Raw genomic sequence first — 20,942 nt, 5'->3', positions numbered from 1 at the left:
TAGAGTGATTGAAGACGAATTAGCTCATTTGCACAACTCATAAAGCCCAGAAATTAAAAGGCTCTAATTTCTCTAGATAGCAAGGAAAGATATTTTAAATCAAAAGTTACTAGATTTTTTTCTGGTTTAAGTTTGTGCCTCTGAAGTTCACTCAGCAATCACCACCTAAACAAAATAGATACTGCCAGTTAATGACTATTGCAGTTAGAAACAAATACCATGTCTTAGAGAACTTATAACACAGTCAAGGCTCTGTCTGTGAACAGCCTGTTTGTATGGTGGAGTTGCAAACACCTTGCTGGTGGTGTAAAGCACTGGGCTTGCTGCCTGGATATCTGCTATAATTTATGTGCATTTGTGTGAGAGGGGAAGGAAATCTTGCTGCAGCAAGCATGTTATCATCTTGAGGCTTTGCACTCGAACCTCACACGGTCAAAGACTATCCCAGCTGTGGCCCAGCATGGGGCAGACCAGCTCCTGAATGTAGAGGAAAAAGCTTACATGATTCAGAAATCGCCTTCCCAGTTTTCACAGAGAATTGCTCCAAGAATCTGGGAGAAACAGGATAACATAAAAGGTGCAACTCAGTCTGCCCAGAGTCTGCCTGTGATCTGTACTCAGCAGGGTCCTAAGATAGGGACAGATGCCAGGATTTGACCTCCCACTGCGTAACTGGAGTAGGGAAATGGTTAAATTTCTAGCAGATATATGGTCAAGAAGACAAACTAATCTTTCTAGAAGACAATACTCAGGAACAGAGAATAAAGAAGTTTCCACATTGTGACAACAGATGAATTTAACAGATCTTAAAGTGGTATCACTTACATTTTAAAATTCTTCCCCTCCACCCATTCCCCTTCCCCTTATAGCCCTTTGCCAGAGGTTGGAGCAGTCCAGAATGATATGCCAACTCTGCCACTGCACTCTGCTGGGTTACAAAGTGTGGATTTGCAGCCTACCATTCACTGTGAGCTAATGTCACTGTGGACACACTTGGGGAATGTTTCAAGGGTACAGCTGATCCAATCTGGCAGTGCTGCAGCCAAAGGGGCAACAGGCTCTCACAGTTCACAGCTCTTGATCTATGTGATACCCTATTCCTTTGCACCAGCTCTTATTCCTCAGGGAGCTGTTTCTGCCTGCCAAACAGAAGGAATATAATTTCCCTTTTTTTTTTTTTTTTGCTTTCTGTGCCACCTTTCTACCAGTTAGCTATTCGACTCAGGGGTGTGTGTAGAGGGAACCAGTATTAATACATGGGAAGCAGCAGGACAAAAGAAAGAGGAGGAAGGAAGATAACAATACCATTATTTTCAGTGGCATTTAGCCATTATTGTTAATAACATTTCTCCCACAAAGGAGGCATTTATGGGGCTCTGTCACATACTTTGAGAGTGCAAATGGTGGGTTAAAGTGCAATAAAATCCATAGATCCGTCTTATTCACGTCTTCATTTAATAAACTAATACACTCACACCAGCAAGCCCCTTGTTTTTGTTGTTTGATCACCAGTAATCCATCCCTAAATATTACCGCTCTACCTGGCTGGGCAGTTATATAGTTCCCTATTAACATTGCTGTGCTTTGGGATGTTATGAAAGGAAACTAATATGCAACTGATAGTACAAAACACTTCTCAACTCCCTAGTCCATCTGCATCAGCTCTAATATCTTGCACAATAGTTAACTACTGTCAGCAAAAGTAGCTACACAAACACAGTTGCTACACAGCTAAATTCATCCCATGACCTAACTGCACAAGATTGAGTGAAACCAGTGGGAACTCTGGCCCTTTCTGTTTCTGACAATTTTCCCCCCACTAGAGGTGGGTCAACTAGCAATAAGTAAATTCAAGAAATGCTGAGCAGTCAGCAGTAGAAGCTTGCTGTACTTCGTTGATTCAAAGCAAACTAAGCCATCGTGATTTCTGATGAAGGAACACAAAATTTAAGACAAAGTTTCTGTCTTGACAAAGAATCCAGCCAGATGGACAAAAGATGCCATTTTCTGGGAACTGAGAAGTGACACAAATACTTTGGGCTGTAACAAAATTGTATGCTGGGCTGCCTAAATAAAGTGGAGGAAACAAACAATACAATTCTGTAAAACTGAAAAAGTAAAGCTAAAGAAAAGCAAATAATGCTCCCATTTTGCAGCTGGAAGAATGGCTATTATTACTTCTTAAGCGATGATTATTAGCTTATTATTAGCCTTTCTGTTCAGGCTTTGTTGGATCACAACTTTTATTCCTTTTCAATCCTTGATAATAAAATTTAAAGAAGTAAATAAAACTTAAAATTGATAATGCAGGAATACATGTGATTAGATCACTCGTGTTCTTCTGAGAGCCAGCAGTTGCTTTAGCTTCATTAGTTTGTATAAAGAAGTGGCATATGAATGTCACAAACACAATTTTAAATTAGAAGCGTTTCCAATGCCTCCAGTAGCTGAGGACATATAATCTGGCCAATCATAGATCACAGATATGTAAAGAGACAGATGAGCAAACATAATAATAGCTACAACTGAAAGCCTTATTTCTAAAAATAACTGAGACTAACCCAGTACAGTGCTGAGGCATTGTGGCAAATCATTCAACATTCTGTATTACCAATTCATCAGGACTTTAATAAATTAAGTATTATTATGTGACTTATGTTAAACTCCTGAGTTCATGCACTCAGATAGAAAGCAGAACTTAGAGAAGTGGTGATAAAGATTGTGCTAGCAAATTAATCCACTACCTATAATTTTGAGTGGTTCAACCTAGCTGGGGAAAAAAACCATAACTAAAGTGATGGGACTTTTGCCTAAAAAGATAATATTGTTTTAAGGAGGGAAAGGCTAAAAGTAGAAATCGAGCCATGTCAAAACACCTTTTTCCAACAACATCTTTCTAATTTGTTGTTTTGGATGCTTCTTTCCTTTTGCTTTTATTTTTTTTTTTAATGTTGGACAAGATTATATCTAGTATTAATGACAACAGACATGATAATATTCAACTGAAATGTGTAGAGTCAGTTCAAAAGGTATATTTTGATAATCTCAAGCAAAATATTTTTTTGGAGAGAACTCTGAAACTTCCATATTTCACTCATAACTCTACCACGGTCAGTTTTCTAAACCTTTAAGATCTTCATGGAAACTTCTCTCCTCTTTGGACAGATTTAATGTCTGGAGAAATTAGGACTGGACTTTTGCCCTTTGGTCCTGGAATCAAAGGCACCTTTCTGTGAATAGTATCAGAGCTGAAATAGTTTAGCACTAATCTCCTTCAGTGGATCCCTGCCAAGGTGCTGCTGCTGCTGGTGTCATTTCGAGTGTGCTCTTAAAGTGACAGTTTCTTTAAAGAGCCTTGAAAATGATCAGAACATATATACATATAATACTGAATTCTTTAAAAAGTCCCATCCCCTGTGGGAGGTTGGACTTGTAACAACTTATCCAAAAATGTTCTGAGACACAGGCAAAGCCTTCTGGGGCTAGAAAACATAGCCACGTGTTCTGATTTGAAGCACAGATGTCTGATAATAAATTGGAACACACAAAGATGTGACATCTGGGTGTTTTATGTTACACGGACTTTGTTTGGGTCGTCCACTCATGGACTGCTCTTGGGTAGAGCACAGCACAGCACCCTCCAGGAGATAACACCTGATAGAGTCTCTGTCCAACTCCTAAGGGCACCTGAGATTTTCCATACACTTCCAGAAGCTGTCTCTTTGCTTCAAAAGCAGTTTGCAGCCTTCCAGCAAAATATATCCTGCAGTGTTTACTCCAGCTAATTTCTCAATGACGGCAATAAAGGAGAAATGAGACTGGTGAAGTGTAAAGATGGGTGCTTAAGGGAAGCTTAAGAGAAGCACATTTAGGCTTCTGCTGCAAGCAGGAAAGGACAAAAAGAACTATTGATAGCATCGATTTTTGAAATTAAAGTTCCGCCTATTCATTGGTAGTTGCTAAGAAGTTTATCTTGACTTGCTTGAGAGTAACAGTAATGCTATTTGACTAGACTTTGATAACAAGTTAATTTAGGACAATTTGTCTTGGTACAGTATGAAATGTCCAAAAATTATTCAACATTTGTTATTCTAAACCAGCAATAACACTTGATAACAACTTTCATTTCTGTCAAAAATACAGTATTGGTCCTACTACCCTGCAAAGAACTGGAATTTATTCTGAGATAGGATAGCCAGAGGAAAAACTAGGGGCCTTTTTTCAAGCTTTGACTGTGAAGAATTTAAGACAAGATTTTGCCTTTACTGGTCGTATCAGAAACAGCTTTTACCTTTCATTAAAAATAATGGAATTTTGAGCTTTGTTTTCACCCAGGGGATGAGGACCCAAGTTTAGATTTTGCCTCATATAAGTAAAATTGAAATAAGATAGATTTGATAAGTTTGGAAAAGACCTCCAAGATCATCCAGTCCAACCTTTAACTGCAATGCTCATTAAACCATATCTTGAAGTGCCATATTTACTAATTTTTTGAACACTTCCAAGGCTGGTGGCTACACCACTTCCCTAGGCAGGCTGTTCCATATGAATGCCTACAGGTCATATCTGAAAGAACATCGCACTCTGTTTTTTTCCTGTCCTAGGGTCACCGTTCTTGAGAAATTGCAAACCAATTTGTCATTGAAACTGATCTGTTTCTACCAAAGATTTTCTGTAGAAATTACATTTCCAAAAATGAAATATTTCAGAAAAAAAAAGTATTTTGAGCACTTTCTGTTTGGAAGACCTGTTTCCTTTGCAGTCAGCTCTATATTTATCTTAAATATAAATGCAATGAATAGCAAATTTGTTTTTCTTAACAGACCTTTCATCAACACAGTAAAACCAGAATTAGTTAAATACAAGTCCCTCTGGAGCATCTGTTTAACTAATTACTTATTTCAGCTGTTGTACGTGGGCACATCTTGTCTGAAAAGGAATTGTCTCAAGAGTCTTGTGGTGTCACTGAAAAGTCAGCATGCTAAATAGAAAGACAATAGTCTGGTATGACTTGTGCTTAGGAAAAAACATACCCATTTAATTAAGTAAATAAAGCCTTTACAAATTTACTCTTTTATGTTTTATGTAATTACTGGTACAATTTTTTTTTTTTTAAATAGACATCAAACGAGCTGCCTTGAAATAGGTACAAGCATCTGAAACATGATCACAATGCAGAAAATTAAAAAGTGGTTGAGGGAAAATTACTCCCTCTAAATGATTTACCACTATAGACTCATGCAGGCATAATTGAATATGTAGACATCTGCAAACCATGCTGTATAACTGGTTCATTATTGTTAGTAAATGGATGAACACATAACACTGCCAGTATTTATAATTTGCTTTCAAAATACTTAATGGTATGACACAACACTTGGGGTTAACTTAAAGTAAGTATTCAATATAAGGAGAGATAAATTTTTAAATTTATGTGCTTTCTAGAAAGCATTTCCTCAACACGGCAAACAATTACAACTGTTTGCAAATACAGAGAGTGTGACTTTTTTGTAAAACATTGCAATGTGGTTGAGACATTATCTAGTGAGATGTTTTTTTATTCTCTATAAACCTTAAAAATTCTTGAAAAATACAATTACAATTGGAAAATTCCTCTACAGCTTGGTTTTCATTGGGTTACCTGAAAATATTATATAGAAGCCATTTTTTTCATTTTTTTTAAAAAAGTGATACTATAATCTAGGCAGGGCCTCAACATACAGTTCAGCATTTCCTGACAGTTCATGTAGCCACCTCCTCAACTGACTTCAACAGCTATTGAGCTAAGGCTACTCTTCCAGAGGAGCCTTTGGATAATGTGTCTCCAAGATGTCCACAGTCTCCAGCACCACAGCAGATCAACAGCAGGACTAAGCAATAGTTAAGATTTTCAGATTTGTAACTGTCAGAGAACCAACCTTGGCTGCAGTGACCCCAAGGAGGCTTCATGTCACCATAGTGGACACGCCAGGGCTTTGTACACCCTTTCCACCAAAGATATAACAAAGTACTTTTTTTCTGTTTTCTTTACAGAAAAATCTGGATTTTAGGGACAGAAAATAATCTAAAATGCAGAAAAAAACCCCATGTCTGCCAGGTCTAAAACGTTCTACTTCAATTAATCTTCACACTCAAAATGAGGAGATGTGTTTTATTAGATCCTCCAATCATGTGGAGAACATTGACCTGGATCATACAATCACAGAATGTGAACTGAATACGAGTGTAGGATTACATTCTGCAGCAGAAGATTGTTTAGATTATTTGCAGTACATAAATATAAGTGCATGGAGTGAGTACCAAAGTATGGAAAAAAAATCAAAACAAAATAAAAGGCAAATATAAAGGAATCAGAAACAATCAGAAATATAATAAAAATAAAACCCACTTACTTCTAAATTACATACTGAAAACAATATTTTAGCTTGTAATGTGAAGCACAAGAGAGAGCAAACAAGTGGCAATATAATTAATATATTTTTAAAAATTTTGCTGTTGCATATATTCCCAGGGAATTTTGGATCACATCTATTATAAAAACTATATTTAATTAAGAAAAAAAAAAAAAAGACAAAAACAGAATCTGAACATAAGATTTAGAAATAATGACTATTCAATAACCACAAACCATATTCCCTGGGGGGGGAAAAAAAAAAAAAGTACCTTTTTTACTGCTTTGCCTATAAGATTATCTCCAACTGGTATTAGAACTCCTCCGAGGACAGCCAGTACAGCACCGATTATGGCCCCAGTGAGGAGCCCACAGTTTGTGTCACAGCCCATTCCTCTTTTTTGTTAGGGTACTGGTAAACAGCTTACAAATATTCTTGCTGTAAGGCTTGATGGTTCTTCCTCACTTCTTGGTCCCAACAGGCTCACTGATCTTCCTCAGAGAAGCTGCTAATATAAGCAGAGAGTGAACAAAAATCAAATTCCAAAGTCCAAAGTACATGACATGAAGCAGGTAGGAAGACAGCAAGTCAAAAACAGCCAGCCAGAGACCTGCCACTGGCAAAAAAAAAAAAAAAAAAAAATTGCAGGTACTTTTGGCAAGGTAATTGCTTGTTACGTGTGATTATCTTTCTTCATTCCAGTTGCCTAAACGGACTGATCAGTTTTTTTCAGTCTTTTTTTTTTTTTTTTCTTTTTGGCTGCGTTGCATTAGGGCAAGCTGACATTGTTACTATTCATATGGCAATCTTCCTGATCACCTTTAAATTTCCCTCTGCCAAAGAAAGAGGCTATAGATAGCTCTGCTTTTATCTCAGCCTGCCACGCCCGTGGCTCCCGCTTCAGGCGAAAGCAGGAGTTGCACTCCCCTGGCATGAGCTCCCCTGGCTGTTTCTGCCTAATGCTAGTTAAAAAGTCCTCAAGGCCCATCAGCACCTCAGTGGGAAAGCCAGCCTCTAAAGGGAGGCACCCACAAGAAACCTCTTTCCAGATCTCTATCAGTCCATGGTCCTCACTGAAGGGATAAAACTTTGTTTCAGCAACTTCATGGCAAAGGCACAACTGGATTTTCCCTCTAGAGCAGCAATCTTGCCACCAGCTAATTTCATCAATCCCAGGACATCAGAGTTTTTAAAGCAAGACTAGGACTTGATTTTTGAAAGATGTAATACCTAAAATTTCAAGATTATTCAGTCTCAGAAGAAAAATGTCTGTGATTACTCAATGGAAGAGTTGCTAGTAATATGTGTTAATGTTCCTTACAAACTGGCCCCTAGTGAAAAGGGTTATAAAGAAAATCAGAATGACACCAGTGCTGAAGTGGTAAAATGCCAGCTCCCAGTAATTTTTTTTTGTGATTTTCTATTGTTTATGAGTAATTGAGACAAAGAGTTGCCCAATTTGCAATTTATTCTTAGTCATGAATTAATCACATCCACAGAATTTGCAAGTTGGTTATTTGGTTTGCTCCAGTTAATAGAAAATCTGTTCTTTTCTATTTTAGATGTTCATGTTTTTTTTATTCTTACCAATTTCTGTTTGTTAACATGTTGTGAACATCTCTAAATCAATTTAAAGAGGTATTAGTTAAGATTTAATTACACATTCAAGGCCAAACACAGAGAGAAGAAAAACAGAAAGATGAAGTGGAGGAAGAACTCAACCAGTTTGCTCATGAGGACTAAAGGACTTAAAGGACTTCATGAATTTCTGAGTAGTAAAGCAGGTATAGGAATAATGTGTGCTCTGTTTTCATAATCAGTAATGTGATCCTTTTATCACAAAAAGGACATACAGCATGCCCTAACAGATTAGGTACCATGGTCAGCAGGCCAGTGAAGTGTCCTCCCTTGTCATGCCAAACTCACAATTATGTCACATCTTTACCTGGTACCAGACATCTCCCTTTAACTGCACTGGAAACCCACCTCCTGCCTGCTCTTGCACTAGCAGCAGGTTACGGCTCCCTTGCCTTGTCTATTTCTGTACGTTTGAGAATTTCTCCTTGGATATTTTCAAGCTGAACGACCAAAAGACTGTGCAATCTTGTAAAAATATCCTTACTACAAAAGTCAGCCTGTCCATCCACGTGCCACCAGATCACTCCATGTGGTTCCCACTCCAAGGCCATTAAAGGCTTTTTGATGTAGTGGATGGATGCATAATGTGTTTAACCACAAATTTCAAAGCAAATTTAAGTTAGAAATTTATTAGACTTGAAGAACTTTTAAGTGAAAATCACTAGGACCAAATCTCATATCATTGTAGCTATGCTGAGATCAGGACCTTTAGTTTGGCAAAGACAGAACAGTAAAAGGCAACTAATTGGGTAGGCGGTGCGGGGATTTGAAAATCTGATTGCTGTTACACATTGTAGCAAATCTAAGGAGAAGTAGACATTGTCAAATAGGTACTTTTCAGAATTTGATTTATTTCCACTTGATTTTCCCCCTAATACCAGCAGATTTTTTTTTCCAGTGTGGAAACACACATTTTAAAATTTAAAATTAAGATCAGTTCTTTCAGAAGTGTTTAAGGCGATCTTTTTGATATCATCAGACTTTTTTTCTTAACTTACATACTGAAGCTTTTCAAATTCAACAGTAATACACTTTCCACCAAAATACATTTCCATCTAAGTTTCTACAAGTCTTTTCAATGATTTCATTTTGTTTTAGGCAGACTAGTCATCTCTCATGAGCACTAGGGATAAACAGCTAGAAAGCAAGGGACTGCTAGCAACTTGTGTCTATTCCAAGCTTCTAAGAATTGAAAAATATTCACCCTTCTCCCACCAAACATAATGTAATAGAAGTCTAGACATCCCAATTTATGCAATTCAAATTATCCATTACACAACTGCAATGAAGAGTACTCACACCATAACACTCAATTTCACATAGAAGTCAACATGCTATTCTCATCTGTCAGAACAGAATTTAAACTATGAAGATTAGGGTAGAAATTTCCAGTAAGAATGCACTTTCTGGGAATTTATATTCAAGTGAAAATTATATACCTTAAACAGAATAGAAAGTGCCATAACAACATTAGATATGGTCTATGAGGCTATAGTATCATTTAAACTTATATTTGACTGCAGGATTAATAAGATTATTCACCCCATTCTAGAGTGTTGGGTATGTACTTCTTAATTTTTTTTTCAAAGGTCCTTAACAGAATATTAATTAATAACAATGAAAATGGTCCATTCAAATCTCTGAAAGACAATTATAAGCAACTGTATAGGAGGAGAGATGCAAAATGTTATTAAATTCTTTTACTACTTAACTTAGACTTCTGTCCATGTCAGCTTAAAGCAAGTCCTTATAAAATACAAATAATCTCATTATATATTTGATGTTCTTTTAAAGTTTCAAGCTTTTCAATTGCAATAATAAATGCCAGAAAAATGACTTTTAAAAATGCATTCCTTATAAATTCACGTGACTCCAGAACTGTATTTTCAAAAATATTAAATATCAAAAGACCGAATGCAATTGGGAACGCCAGCAATACTGAACATAAAACACCGTTATCATAGTAACAAAGAATTTCACTACCACATAAAATGTCACTTTTCTCGCCAGCAGCTTTGTAAAATCCTTCCATTTCATTTTGCATTAAAAATAAATATTTTCAATATCTTCCACCCAACTGATCTTGTAAGTATTCCTGAGGAAAAACCTCTGATTTTAAATGTTGTATCATATGACTCACCTTGAATAAGGGCAACTGATTTCTCAGCTGAACATACAAGTACTTAGCACATGACTTGCATCAAGTTACCAGCAGACAAGCAGCTACATCTCCCACCAGGCACATAAACTGTCAACTGCAAGGGAGTGTTTATATATTCCAGGAGACGTCAGTTCCCTCTTTATCTTTTTGCCAGAAAAAAAAGTAAAGTTCTAGTGCTGCTTGGGGAGGGGGTTATTTTTACAGACTGACTAAAAGCCACAGCCTGCATCTCGTGGTAATATACTTAGCAACTGCAATCTTTATCAAATTTTGATCCAAGTGAGTCAAAGGTCAAGGAGACAAAAGGGTAACTTACTTATTTGGTAACTGGTCGCTTCTTTCATATCTGCTTATTTTCATTTTACACACCATGATAGCTTATTTTCAAGTAAAAAAAAATTAGGAAATTTCAGAATATTTTTCAAAGGGATTCTTTTTCAGGTATCAGATTGCAATTACAGATTTCCTTGCAAAGTGCTAGGGCTCCTTCTATTTTACCGGAATTTCAATGAAGGTCATCCCAGAAGCTTCTTTTTCTGAACGTATATAAAAATCATTTATTTTTACACTGACATCTCTGTCACCCAATGTGTTACTCCATCAGAGTGTCTGCTACTATACATTAAACAGTTTGGCAAGCTTTTGAAGAAATACTTTATAAATACCTCTTTATCTCAGGTGAATTCAATGAATGGATTGTTTAAAAAGATTCTTCTGGCAGCAGCAAGAGGAAGTGACTTTTATTTGGCTTAATTATGGGAGAGAAAATATTCCTAAAAATAGATTATTAGGTCCAGACTTTTGTAGTACACAACTGAATAGTTTACAATTCACAGGTTTAGTATTTTCTATGTGTTTTGACTGTTTGCTGTTCTTTTATGTTGCTCTATTTGGAAGTTTAGCTCCTGTGGAAGAATCCTGTCTTTTTCTAATCTATTTCTGCTAAGTAAATCTAAGGTGGATGAAAATTAATGAATTTGAGTTTTTTATATTCTAGTAGTGAAGACAAGACTGAAAGTGAGCCTGGCCTTTTGAAAACAACCTTCTGGGCAGTTTTCAGTACAAGCCTTGCTGACAGAGCAAGTTTGTGAGCCTGAACATCTCCAGCTTCTCATCCTTGAAAAGTGCAGAAAATTTGTTTTCCCCTATTTTCTAGTTAAAGTGGGATGTTTAACTGCTGAAAGTTAAGCAGTCCTCCACACTGTGCTTGCCATGGACTACTTGTATGAATATTGTCATTAATTCTTTCTATTGGACATGTCCTCCTATTACGTCTCCAAAGGATGCTCCTGTTTGGGATCCTCCTTCACTGCTGCCTCTGGAGGTGTTCCCTACCATGCTCATTTTCTCTGTCTGCAGTGTGTGGGAGTCAGTGTGCACCCTTCATGAGGAAAATTTCTTCTGGGGATTTTTGCTGGGATAGGCTAATGTCAATTAATGGTGTTCAGTTTTCAACATATACATGCTGAGTTGCACCACCTGATGTTATGACTTACAATATCCCACTATCATCCTGTATGAGCAAAAATCTCTTCTAGCAGCAGTGCTTGGCAATGAAATGAGGACTGCCTGGATCAACTACAGAAACCAGCTAAAAGGACAGGAAGCTGAGAGAGAAGCTTTGGATGTCAGTTATTTCTGTTTCTTAAAAAAAATCAAAACAAACCATAAGTATTAATGGTTCTGTGTTCTTTGGCTTCGTATCAGAGTTCAGAGGTTGCAGAGGAGAAAGCAGAGACACACAGCAACAGAGGAAGGACACACAAAACAAACAACTGTGTGCTTCATCGGAGTCCCCAGTGGTGCAACAACAGACAAACTGCCCCACAAGGAAAAGTTGTCAAAAAGGAGAAATAGGGTAAAGGACACTCACATGCTTCGTGAAGACAGAGAAAACTGCAAGAAGCAGAAAAAGAGAAATGCCGTTGTTTTTTCCAAATGAAGTCCACATACATTTTCTGAAGTAAACATACTACTGACAAGAAAATGATGAAGAAATGAGTGTTATTTGTGGCTTGTATAGATGTCTTATAGCGAGGCCTTTTGGAAAACATTTTCTTTGTGGTGCTCTCCTATAAGTCCTGAAATTCCTAAATAGGTTATGTCTCCCTTTCTTTTTTTTTTTTTTTTTTAATATTAAGATCCATTCCATCACAGTATGACATATAATTTGAACCTTCAAGATGATTACATAAACATTCCCACATTCCTGTGGAAATTCTTTGCTGTACAGTATAGCACAGCATGAGTTTATATTCCTGTGTTTCCACAGTTATTGCACTCAGAATTTTTCTTCAACTGCCTATCATGAAGCTTATAAAAACTAGTGTTAACATTAATTCTTTTCCAGGTGTGGAGGTGTTAGCATATGTTAGATGACATTAGAAAGCAAATTAGAAAGCTCCAGGAAAGTTCTGTCTGTGCTTTTGCACCCTCTGAACTTTTTAAGGACATTGGTTAAAAAAACCCCAACAAAATCTACTTTCTAGTCGTTAGGTAAAGTGCCGACCCCTGGGGCAAAAGATGAGGTTAATATTCTCAGCATCCCAAACGTGATTTTCTAGAAGCTTTTGTGTACTCTCCCTGGTTTTAAGATGAAGGTGGGAGGAATTATGTTTACCTCCTTTTCATAGTAAATAAAAGCAGAAATTTATTGCTTATCCAGGTTATTCTATTAGCATCATCTTATGTGGCTTCTATTGTCCTACTGAAAGTCCTATTAGCACTTAGTGACCCTCTGGCTTCTTCATAGGAAGCGGAAAAGTCTCACAGGAAGGGTTGTACCTTGCTCAGTAGTGAAAGATTAAATCATTAAACCTGCCCCCCACAAAAAAAAAAAAAAAAAAAAAAAACCAACCATACACACAGAGAAAAACAAAAAGAACCCATGGCTTCTGCCCCCAATAAGCTCTTTCTGATTCAACACACTCATATTCACCTATGTGCACTTAAATCTACTGAGGAGGAGAATGGTTCAAATGAATCATCTAGAGAAGAAAAAAAAAAAAAAAGTGCAATATGCCACCAGTTGGGTGAGACTTCTGCCTCTCTGTGTGTACTGGAGATACTATGAGGTATTACTTTACAGGGAAAGAAATTTTTTATTCATGAAAGTTAATTTGATTTCCTAAGGCTATTAAAACCTTCTGTGTATCACACCATCACATATTACCTGAGAAGCAGCATGTGAACCATCCACTCAGACCAGCTTCAACAATTTACTTCACCTTCCAATGCACAAAAGGCCCTCCTAGAGTGAACACGGCCTATCTTCAGATATTGCACATAAAGTACATGAATATACAACACACAGTATAAAATAATAATACAGACCAAATATTGCTCCTGAATTTAATGTTCACTCTTTCTATCTTGTCTATTCTCACAGCAACTGCTATGTTGTACCACCTTATTTTCCAAAAGTCACAGGACAGAACAGAGTTTTATAGGTCAGGTCACCTCACAAAAAAAAAGAAGGAAGCACAAAGATATTTTAGCTGTTTCAGTTTTCCTTTTACTATCTTATCTATAAGGTTCTAAAATAAAGAAAGGCATAGGTTAATTTCTTTTTCTTGTTTAAGTTAATTACAAATATTTGTTAACAGTAAAATTATCCAGCTAAAAGCAGGCATCTGGCCTAAGGGAAACAAATTGGTTTCCTTTCCTCTCCCTAGAGAGGAATGAACACAACTCATCCCAAGTACTTTAAATCTTATCTTAGGCAAGAATATATAGAATCATACAATTATTAGGGTTGGAAAAGACCTCCAAGATCATCAAGTCCAAGCACCATCAAGCACCACCATGTTTACTAAACCATATATCACAAAGTGCTACTGCTACTTATTTTTGAACAATTCCAAGGAGTGGATATCTTTTAGAGGTACTGATGTCTCCCCTTTAACTGCAAAGCATTTAAACAATGGATAGGTATCTAATGATGAGAAGGTTAACGTTAGAACAATTCCACTCAATCTCCCCAAAAACGTCTGTCATTTCCTCTCCACATCAGTGGAGGGTATTGAGGGTACCTGAACAGCTATACAGGAGGGTTCTGGTAAATGCAAACAAGTTGTGAAACAAATAGAAAATTCAAGAAGAAAACTTCAAGATATTTACCACCTGCCATTAATGGAAAGTTTGGACAAAGATTGCAGACATGGTATAGCATTTTTTTTCCCAGCTCACATCACAGATTTTACTGCAGGTGTGTTGGCCTTCAAGGCTTGCCAGTGCATGCCCTGAGTCATACTGCAACCACTCATATCAAGCATTTTTCAACCTCCTGAAAAAATACCCTCCCCAACATGCATTAATAATTTATTTCTCTTCACATGAGTTTGGAAGACTCTTTCCAAACTGCTGTGTAGCTCCTTCATTACCCACTAGAGACTGCCAGCTGTAGCTTTCCCAGCTCTGTAAAGTGTTAGGACCAAAGGTGCTGTCCCTTGTGGTTCTCAGTGTGTCCTGACGATATGAAAAAACATCCTAAAATACCAGTGGCTCATGCCAGCTTGGCAGCAGCACAGTGGAAACAGTGTGATATATTTGGCTCCTGTCACTGATGAGTTCCTCTGTCAAACTGTTACGAGGTTCTTTAAGGGGAAAATGCGTGATAGAAAACCCAGCAGTTGCTTCAGGGCTTTTTCCCTGGAAATACTGCTTCTGAGCTCTTCACTGATTGTGGCATGCATAAACTGCTGCCTTTCTCAGTCCTCAAAATCACTTTTAAAATTTGTCTCCAAGTGATTTTAGCAGGGAGACTAGGTGAAGAAAGCCTAAGAGCAGCAGGGACAGAGCAGACTCTGATTCTTCCACTCCTGTGAGTTCACGTGAGAGTAACTCAGAATATAGACAGGAAGGAACTTAGTAGCTAACAGAATCCAATAAGAAACTGTAATATTGTAACATAGGCTTCAAGTGAGTCTGGAACAGTGAAGAGCTATGAAAATCTCTTACTGAAAGGGCTGGGTTGGTCTATTAATGCTAGAGACATTTCTCACTGATCTAAGTGATGTCCCAAAAATTGGGATTCATCACCCAGTATCCAGTGAGCCAAACACACACAGAGCCAATGGCTTTGTTATTTCATATTTGCACAAAGATGGGCAGTGGGTGGTGAATCCACAAAGCTATCACACCAAGTAGAAAAAGATAAGGACTCTTTTTATATGTTCTGCTTTTCTAATATATTCAGTGTTTAGTATTTGACTAGTTCTGAGTTGTACTGAGCTGGCTTCTTATCTTGGATGGCCTGGTGGTCATCAGTGTTTACAATTCTATGATTGTCAGGCTGCCTTTCTTAATTTCTTCTTATCTTGGGTGTCCTGCAGTAGCAGATTCTTCCTCACAATCTTTGCTACTCCCCTGGTGTAGCAGGGGAGTGGGGCAAGCCCTGAAATATGATGAGGCAACTCTGTTGACAAAATATTTGTCTTAGACTTCACAAGGAGAGCACAGAGAGGAGGTTCCAATGGTAGGACATGAAAACTTTAAAGCAAACATCTTCTGAAAGTCAGGAGAAATTTAATAAATCTTGTCCCTACTTGGATATATTCCACTTCTTGCAAAACTCTTCACCTTAGATCAGAAGTCACAGAATAATGGAGTAATTCTAAAATCTTTCACTAGTGCAATACCTGGTTGAGAAACAGCCACAATGAATCATCCTAGCCAATGTCAGTGGTTTTGAAGAATGACTGGGTAGTCCTTATGTTAGTTTTTTGCCTACCAGCTACACTTTAATTTTGTCTCTGTAATAATTAAGAACAACATACACACTGGGGATTTTTCCAATTGTGAATACCTAAGTTTTAGGTCAACTTCTTGGTGACTTCTCAAGTATTGAAGACCTGCCAAATGACTGACACCTTTATCTTTCAGTTTACATGTTCCAGACCTGGAGATATGTCCTAGGTCTGAACAACGTACAGAAGATCTTCCCTGGGGCTTCAGTCCAGCCTCAAACACCAAAGCCAAACCATCAGCCTACTGCGAGGAAAAACCCTGCTCTTCATCAGGCCAGCACAAGAAGAAAGCTTTCCTGAAGCTACGCCATGTCCTTTGGGCAGCTGCCAACCTCACTTTGGGAATCAGAATCAGTAGCTGGAATAGAGGAAAATTATTTTGTGATGAAAAAAGATTTTTTTTTCCTTTTTCTCATATTTTTCTTGAGAAGATACTTAATTACCACAATAAAAGAATCAAACATAATTCATACACTGCCAAAAAAACCAAAACCCCAACACTGAAAAACAAAATTACCATTGCCACAGGAGATACCTTGCCAGCAGCTGAAGATCTAAAGAGATTATGAAAAATTGTGTAATATCACTGTGTATTGAGAAATATTAACACCTATGAAGAACAGAGCAGTTGAAAAAGTACTAGCAGCGATTTCTGTGCACTAACAGTAAATGAACGAGGGAATTAATAGATACCCTGAGCTTCTCAGATCATGTAATTTTTGATCCTAAGATACGGCATTATTCTTTCAGATGAAAACATGTTACAGAAATATGCATATAACTATCAGTTACAGGGGAAAAAAAAAAAGTAGTTCCAAATTACAGAAATTTAACCCAAACCCCCTACATTTTCCTGGTTGTGCCAATTATATAAATGCTTTTGAAGTCTCACTTGAGCACAGAAAAAAAACCCCAAAACTAGGCAGCTACAGACTACACATTTTTTAATGAGTAGAATATTTTTGCCAAGTTAAAAAGAACCCCACTGAATAAATATAGCTATTGTGTCAATGGTCAAGAAAATAAATCATTAAAATAGCATATGATTATGCTATTTATTGGGTTGATTTCAGGACTTCCATATAAAAATTAATTGATGTTACATCAGCATATTTATTGCACATAAATTATAATTTTAAAACTACACAGAAATGCAATATATGCTTTTTCCTCCAATTAATAATTATACAATTCCCATAATTAATAATTAATACAGTATCTTTCATATGTTCTTTTGTATCACAGTTAGTAAATGCATACAGCCATAAACTTGGTATATCTCCTTATATTTTGTATAACATATGCATGTATTTGCTTATGTAATAGGCTTTTATACAACGATTAACAGGCAAATTATTAATACATTCATTGCAGTTAAAGTTTCAATATGTGTGCTGGTTTGGCCAAATTTAGAAATATATCCTCTGAGAGAAGGCAGGTCACCACCATCCCTCCCCCACCAGGTTTGAGAAAAAACAAATTTTCCTCAAAGGAAAGTGAAGGAAATAAAAACTATTTATTTAACAAACACATGGGAAAAGGAAAATAATGCTATATAATAAAATCTCTCGCTGTGGAGGAAAAACTGGGAAAGTGTTCGAGTCCTCCCTTTGGTCTCCTCGGAGCTGGGGCTTGGCCCAGGGCCAGGCCCTCTGTGCCCTGTGGAAAGTCCTCCTGACGTGCTCTGAGGTTGGAGCAGTCCAGTAGAAAAGGGAGAGAATCAGAAATTCCAGGGAAGGAAAAAATGTTCAACTCTCAGTCTCTCTCTGGAGAAAAAGAAGCTGAACAACTGGCCAAAAGCTGACCGGGCAGCCGCAAGCCGGGCGCTTCCTCGCTCCCCTGCTGCAGCTGGGGAAAAAAAAGTCGCTATCTCGGTGTGACCTTGAACAAGCTGCAAACTGCTTTGAAAAAGTTTTGCTCAGTTTTTCCTTCCCTCTCTCAGGCTCAGTTTAGAGGCAAGGAAAGGCACAAGAATTAATTTCTGGGCATAGGGCAGCGATATGGGATACATATCATAAAGTCACCTCAAGACAATATGTTTATTTTAATTGCAATTACAGTGAAATATTAGCAATATATACATTATCAAGATATGCAAGAGAAATAATTTGACTACCAGTATATTTAGTCTTTACAAATTTTAGTGAATGGACTTTTCTTGTATTTATAAACAGTCAAGAAATAAAGGCTGAATGACATCTCTCTTTGCTTTCAGTAACCAGCAATTAGGAGCATTTTGCAAGTTATAGGATGCAATAATACATTTACAAGAAATATATAAAATACCCAGCTCTAGGCTCAGAATCTGCCCCTAGCCCAGGAGCAGGATCACATACCTGTATGGAGGGAGAGCTGCTCTCACAACTCTCACCGCAAAGAACTGCAGAGGTGCAGAAGGACCTGCAAACTTACCTCCGTATTTACAGAAAATTAGAGTTGCTGTGGCAACCCTAAGCAACCCTGCAGCCCAGGGCCCAACCAGACAGCTGATCTTGCATCAGCCACAAAGAGAAGCAGAAAGTTCCACAGACCTTTTAAACTCCCTTTACCTAAACTATCACAAGTGATAAGGAATTATGAAACCTCTGAGCCCAAGATAATACCCTCTCACACTTATGCTTTACAAGAAAGGCCAGATCTAATAAACCCCTTCAGGACCAGCCTTTGCCTCTGATCCCTGTAGCCTCTGCAACAGCCCAGCACTTGGAGGGAATGTATCAGGTCCCTGTTGCCAATACAGAACAAGTTTAATTGAGTTTGCTCTTTGTGGTGACTCTTTGCAAACACAGCCTAATCCCAATTAATCCCCACAAAGTACTGGCAGCCAGGTAGTATGTGTCATATTAGAGATAGCTCTTCAGATTTGGGCTTATATTTATTTACACAAAGCACAGAGACAGGTCAGGATGAGAGATCCCAGCTGAAAGCACAGCTGCTCAAATTCATGGGACTCTTTCTAACAATTTCCACAGGCTTTGGTTCAGAACTTGGTTGTCTAAATGAACATCTGAGCCAGTGCTATTGCCTCATCTGCCTGTCTGTTTGGATCTTTGCTAAATCCTTTTATGAGAGCAGGGATGATACTTTTCTAAAATTATTAAGTTTTAAGCAGATACTTTTCTAAAATTACTAAGTTTTAAGCACTGTATTTTTTTTATTTGAACAGCCTATAAAGGACCTCCTTCGAAAAAGTTACAGCAAATATCAACAGTTATCAGCCAGTCTGCCAAGTGCTTTCATAATTAAAATAAAAGCTATGCCAGAGGATTATCAAGACCCTGGAGGTGAGTCATTATGACAGGGGCTATAAAACTCCCACATGTATTAACCCAAGGGGCACTCCATGGCATAACCTGGCTTTCTATGAAATTTCTGCTTCTCTAAAGTTAGGCAGAAAATCAAGTGACAAGAAAAAGGTAGGAATAAAAAAATATTTCTGAAATTTGCATTAATCTAGATATTTTCTGACCTATCCTCTTATGTAAATGCTGTTGTTCTACCTTTGGTCTTCTTGGAGTCCTGTTGATTGCTTCCTGTGTGGCTTTCGCAGCTGCAGCCTCCAGCTTGTTGCCAGACTTCTGCCTTCCTTTCTACATGTGCTTCCTTTTACCCCTGATTCCTTCTCCGAGAATCTCCTCCCTCCTCCAGCTCTGTGTATGTCTCTCACCTTCTACCCTATCATCTCAGCAGTCACGCCTCCACCAAGCATCTCCCCTAGTCTGTCTCCTCCCCCTTTGGATTATCCCCTAGATTTTTCCCCCAGTCTTCCAGAATTTACTGCTTTCCATCAAATCTGTCCTTGTTCCTTGGCATTCACATTTCTTTTTCCCCAATTTCCCTTGATACCTTCTTCTTTATTTCTCTTCTCCCTCTGGATGAAGTTCTGGTATATAACCTTCTAACACCATCAGTTAATCAAAAAAGCTGGTTGCAAATGAAAGCCATATTTATCACTGTTTTTTGGTACACAGACAAGTCTTACCTGAAAAGGTTAATTATAAATAATAATTTAAGTTTGGTAACTTAACACTGTATTCTTGTTTGTGTTCCTCTCTAAAGCCTCAGAATAGTAAAGCCCATGGTATTTCTACCCACTATCTATTTTCTGCCCAGCTGTCATTCAGCAGTCTTTTTGAAGTCCTTCCACTTCTAAGAAAATTAGTACTGAGCAGCTTCAGCCATATGAAAAGAAAAAGAAAAAAGAAAAGAAAAGAAAAAAGAGAAAAGAAAAGAAAAGAAAAGAAAAGAAAAGAAAAGAAAAGAAAAGAAAAGAAAAGAAAAGAAAAGAAAAGAAAAAGAGAAAAGAAAAAAGAAAATTTTATCCCCCTCTTACCTGTACCAGAACTGGGAGGGGATCTGAGATGAGTCTGGGAACAGCTCAGAGTTTTCTGAATGCAGTGTTAGGCAGGTTCAGTGGCAAAGCAGGGATACTGGGCTACCATAACCAGTGCTGTGCCCTTCCTTCCAATCCACAACAGCTAGAAAGGAAATGGGATGTATCCTTCATCTCTTCCTTATGATTTGAGAAGTCAGGGCACTCATTAGTGTTTAGCATTTAAAAAAAAAAAGTCCTTAAAATTACATAGGATAAAGATTACAGAATTATAAACATGTCGTCACAACATGAAACACCCCAGGCATGTTTGTGGCAAAGCACACACCCTCTCTATAATTATAGTCAGGCTTCTCTGTTTTAGGCAAAAAGTAACAACAGTCACTTACCAGATTCTCAAAATGGTATTGGAGAGGATTCAGCAAGACACTCCCAAGACTTTCTGGGTAGTAGCCGCCATAGGATTGTAGACACATAAATGCTCAGTCCCTCCAGATTCTGGCAACCATTTCTTCCATGCTGCACTCTGCTCTGTTAGTGGTTTTCTAGTTAGTTTTTCGCCAGTCTATCTCTCACAGTTCCTTTTCTCTCTCTGCAACTCTAACTCGGACTTCTCCTCCTTTTCCCAAGTCTCACTGCCAGGCTGTCTGCCCACCTCTTCTCAGAGGATA

The 20,942-nt window shown here is 37.7% G+C and overlaps 1 protein-coding gene across 5 annotated transcripts in view; it reads right to left on the bottom strand.

Annotated features, from left to right (window-relative positions):
* Positions 1–20,292, bottom strand: part of CD36 (CD36 molecule) — a 36,189-nt gene extending 15,897 nt beyond the window's left edge. The window contains exons 1-2 of one of the 5 annotated variants that reach the window (XM_032106309.1): positions 20,272–20,292; positions 6,664–6,900 (exon numbers count right to left, since the gene is read on the bottom strand). In XM_032106309.1, the coding sequence (XP_031962200.1) occupies positions 6,664–6,783 (120 nt within the window). In that variant the 5' untranslated portion in view covers positions 6,784–6,900; positions 20,272–20,292. Of the gene's footprint in view, positions 1–6,663; positions 6,901–10,170; positions 10,284–19,438; positions 19,550–20,271 lie in introns of those variants that run through there. The other 4 variants (XM_032106307.1, XM_032106310.1, XM_032106306.1 and 1 more) reach the window with 4 other exon arrangements.
* Between the last annotated feature and the right edge of the window lie 650 nt (positions 20,293–20,942).

Source organism: Corvus moneduloides, chromosome 4 (assembly GCF_009650955.1).
Source record: "Corvus moneduloides isolate bCorMon1 chromosome 4, bCorMon1.pri, whole genome shotgun sequence".
Lineage (NCBI taxonomy): Eukaryota > Metazoa > Chordata > Aves > Passeriformes > Corvidae > Corvus > Corvus moneduloides.
This window is presented reverse-complemented; position numbering and strand designations above follow the sequence as displayed.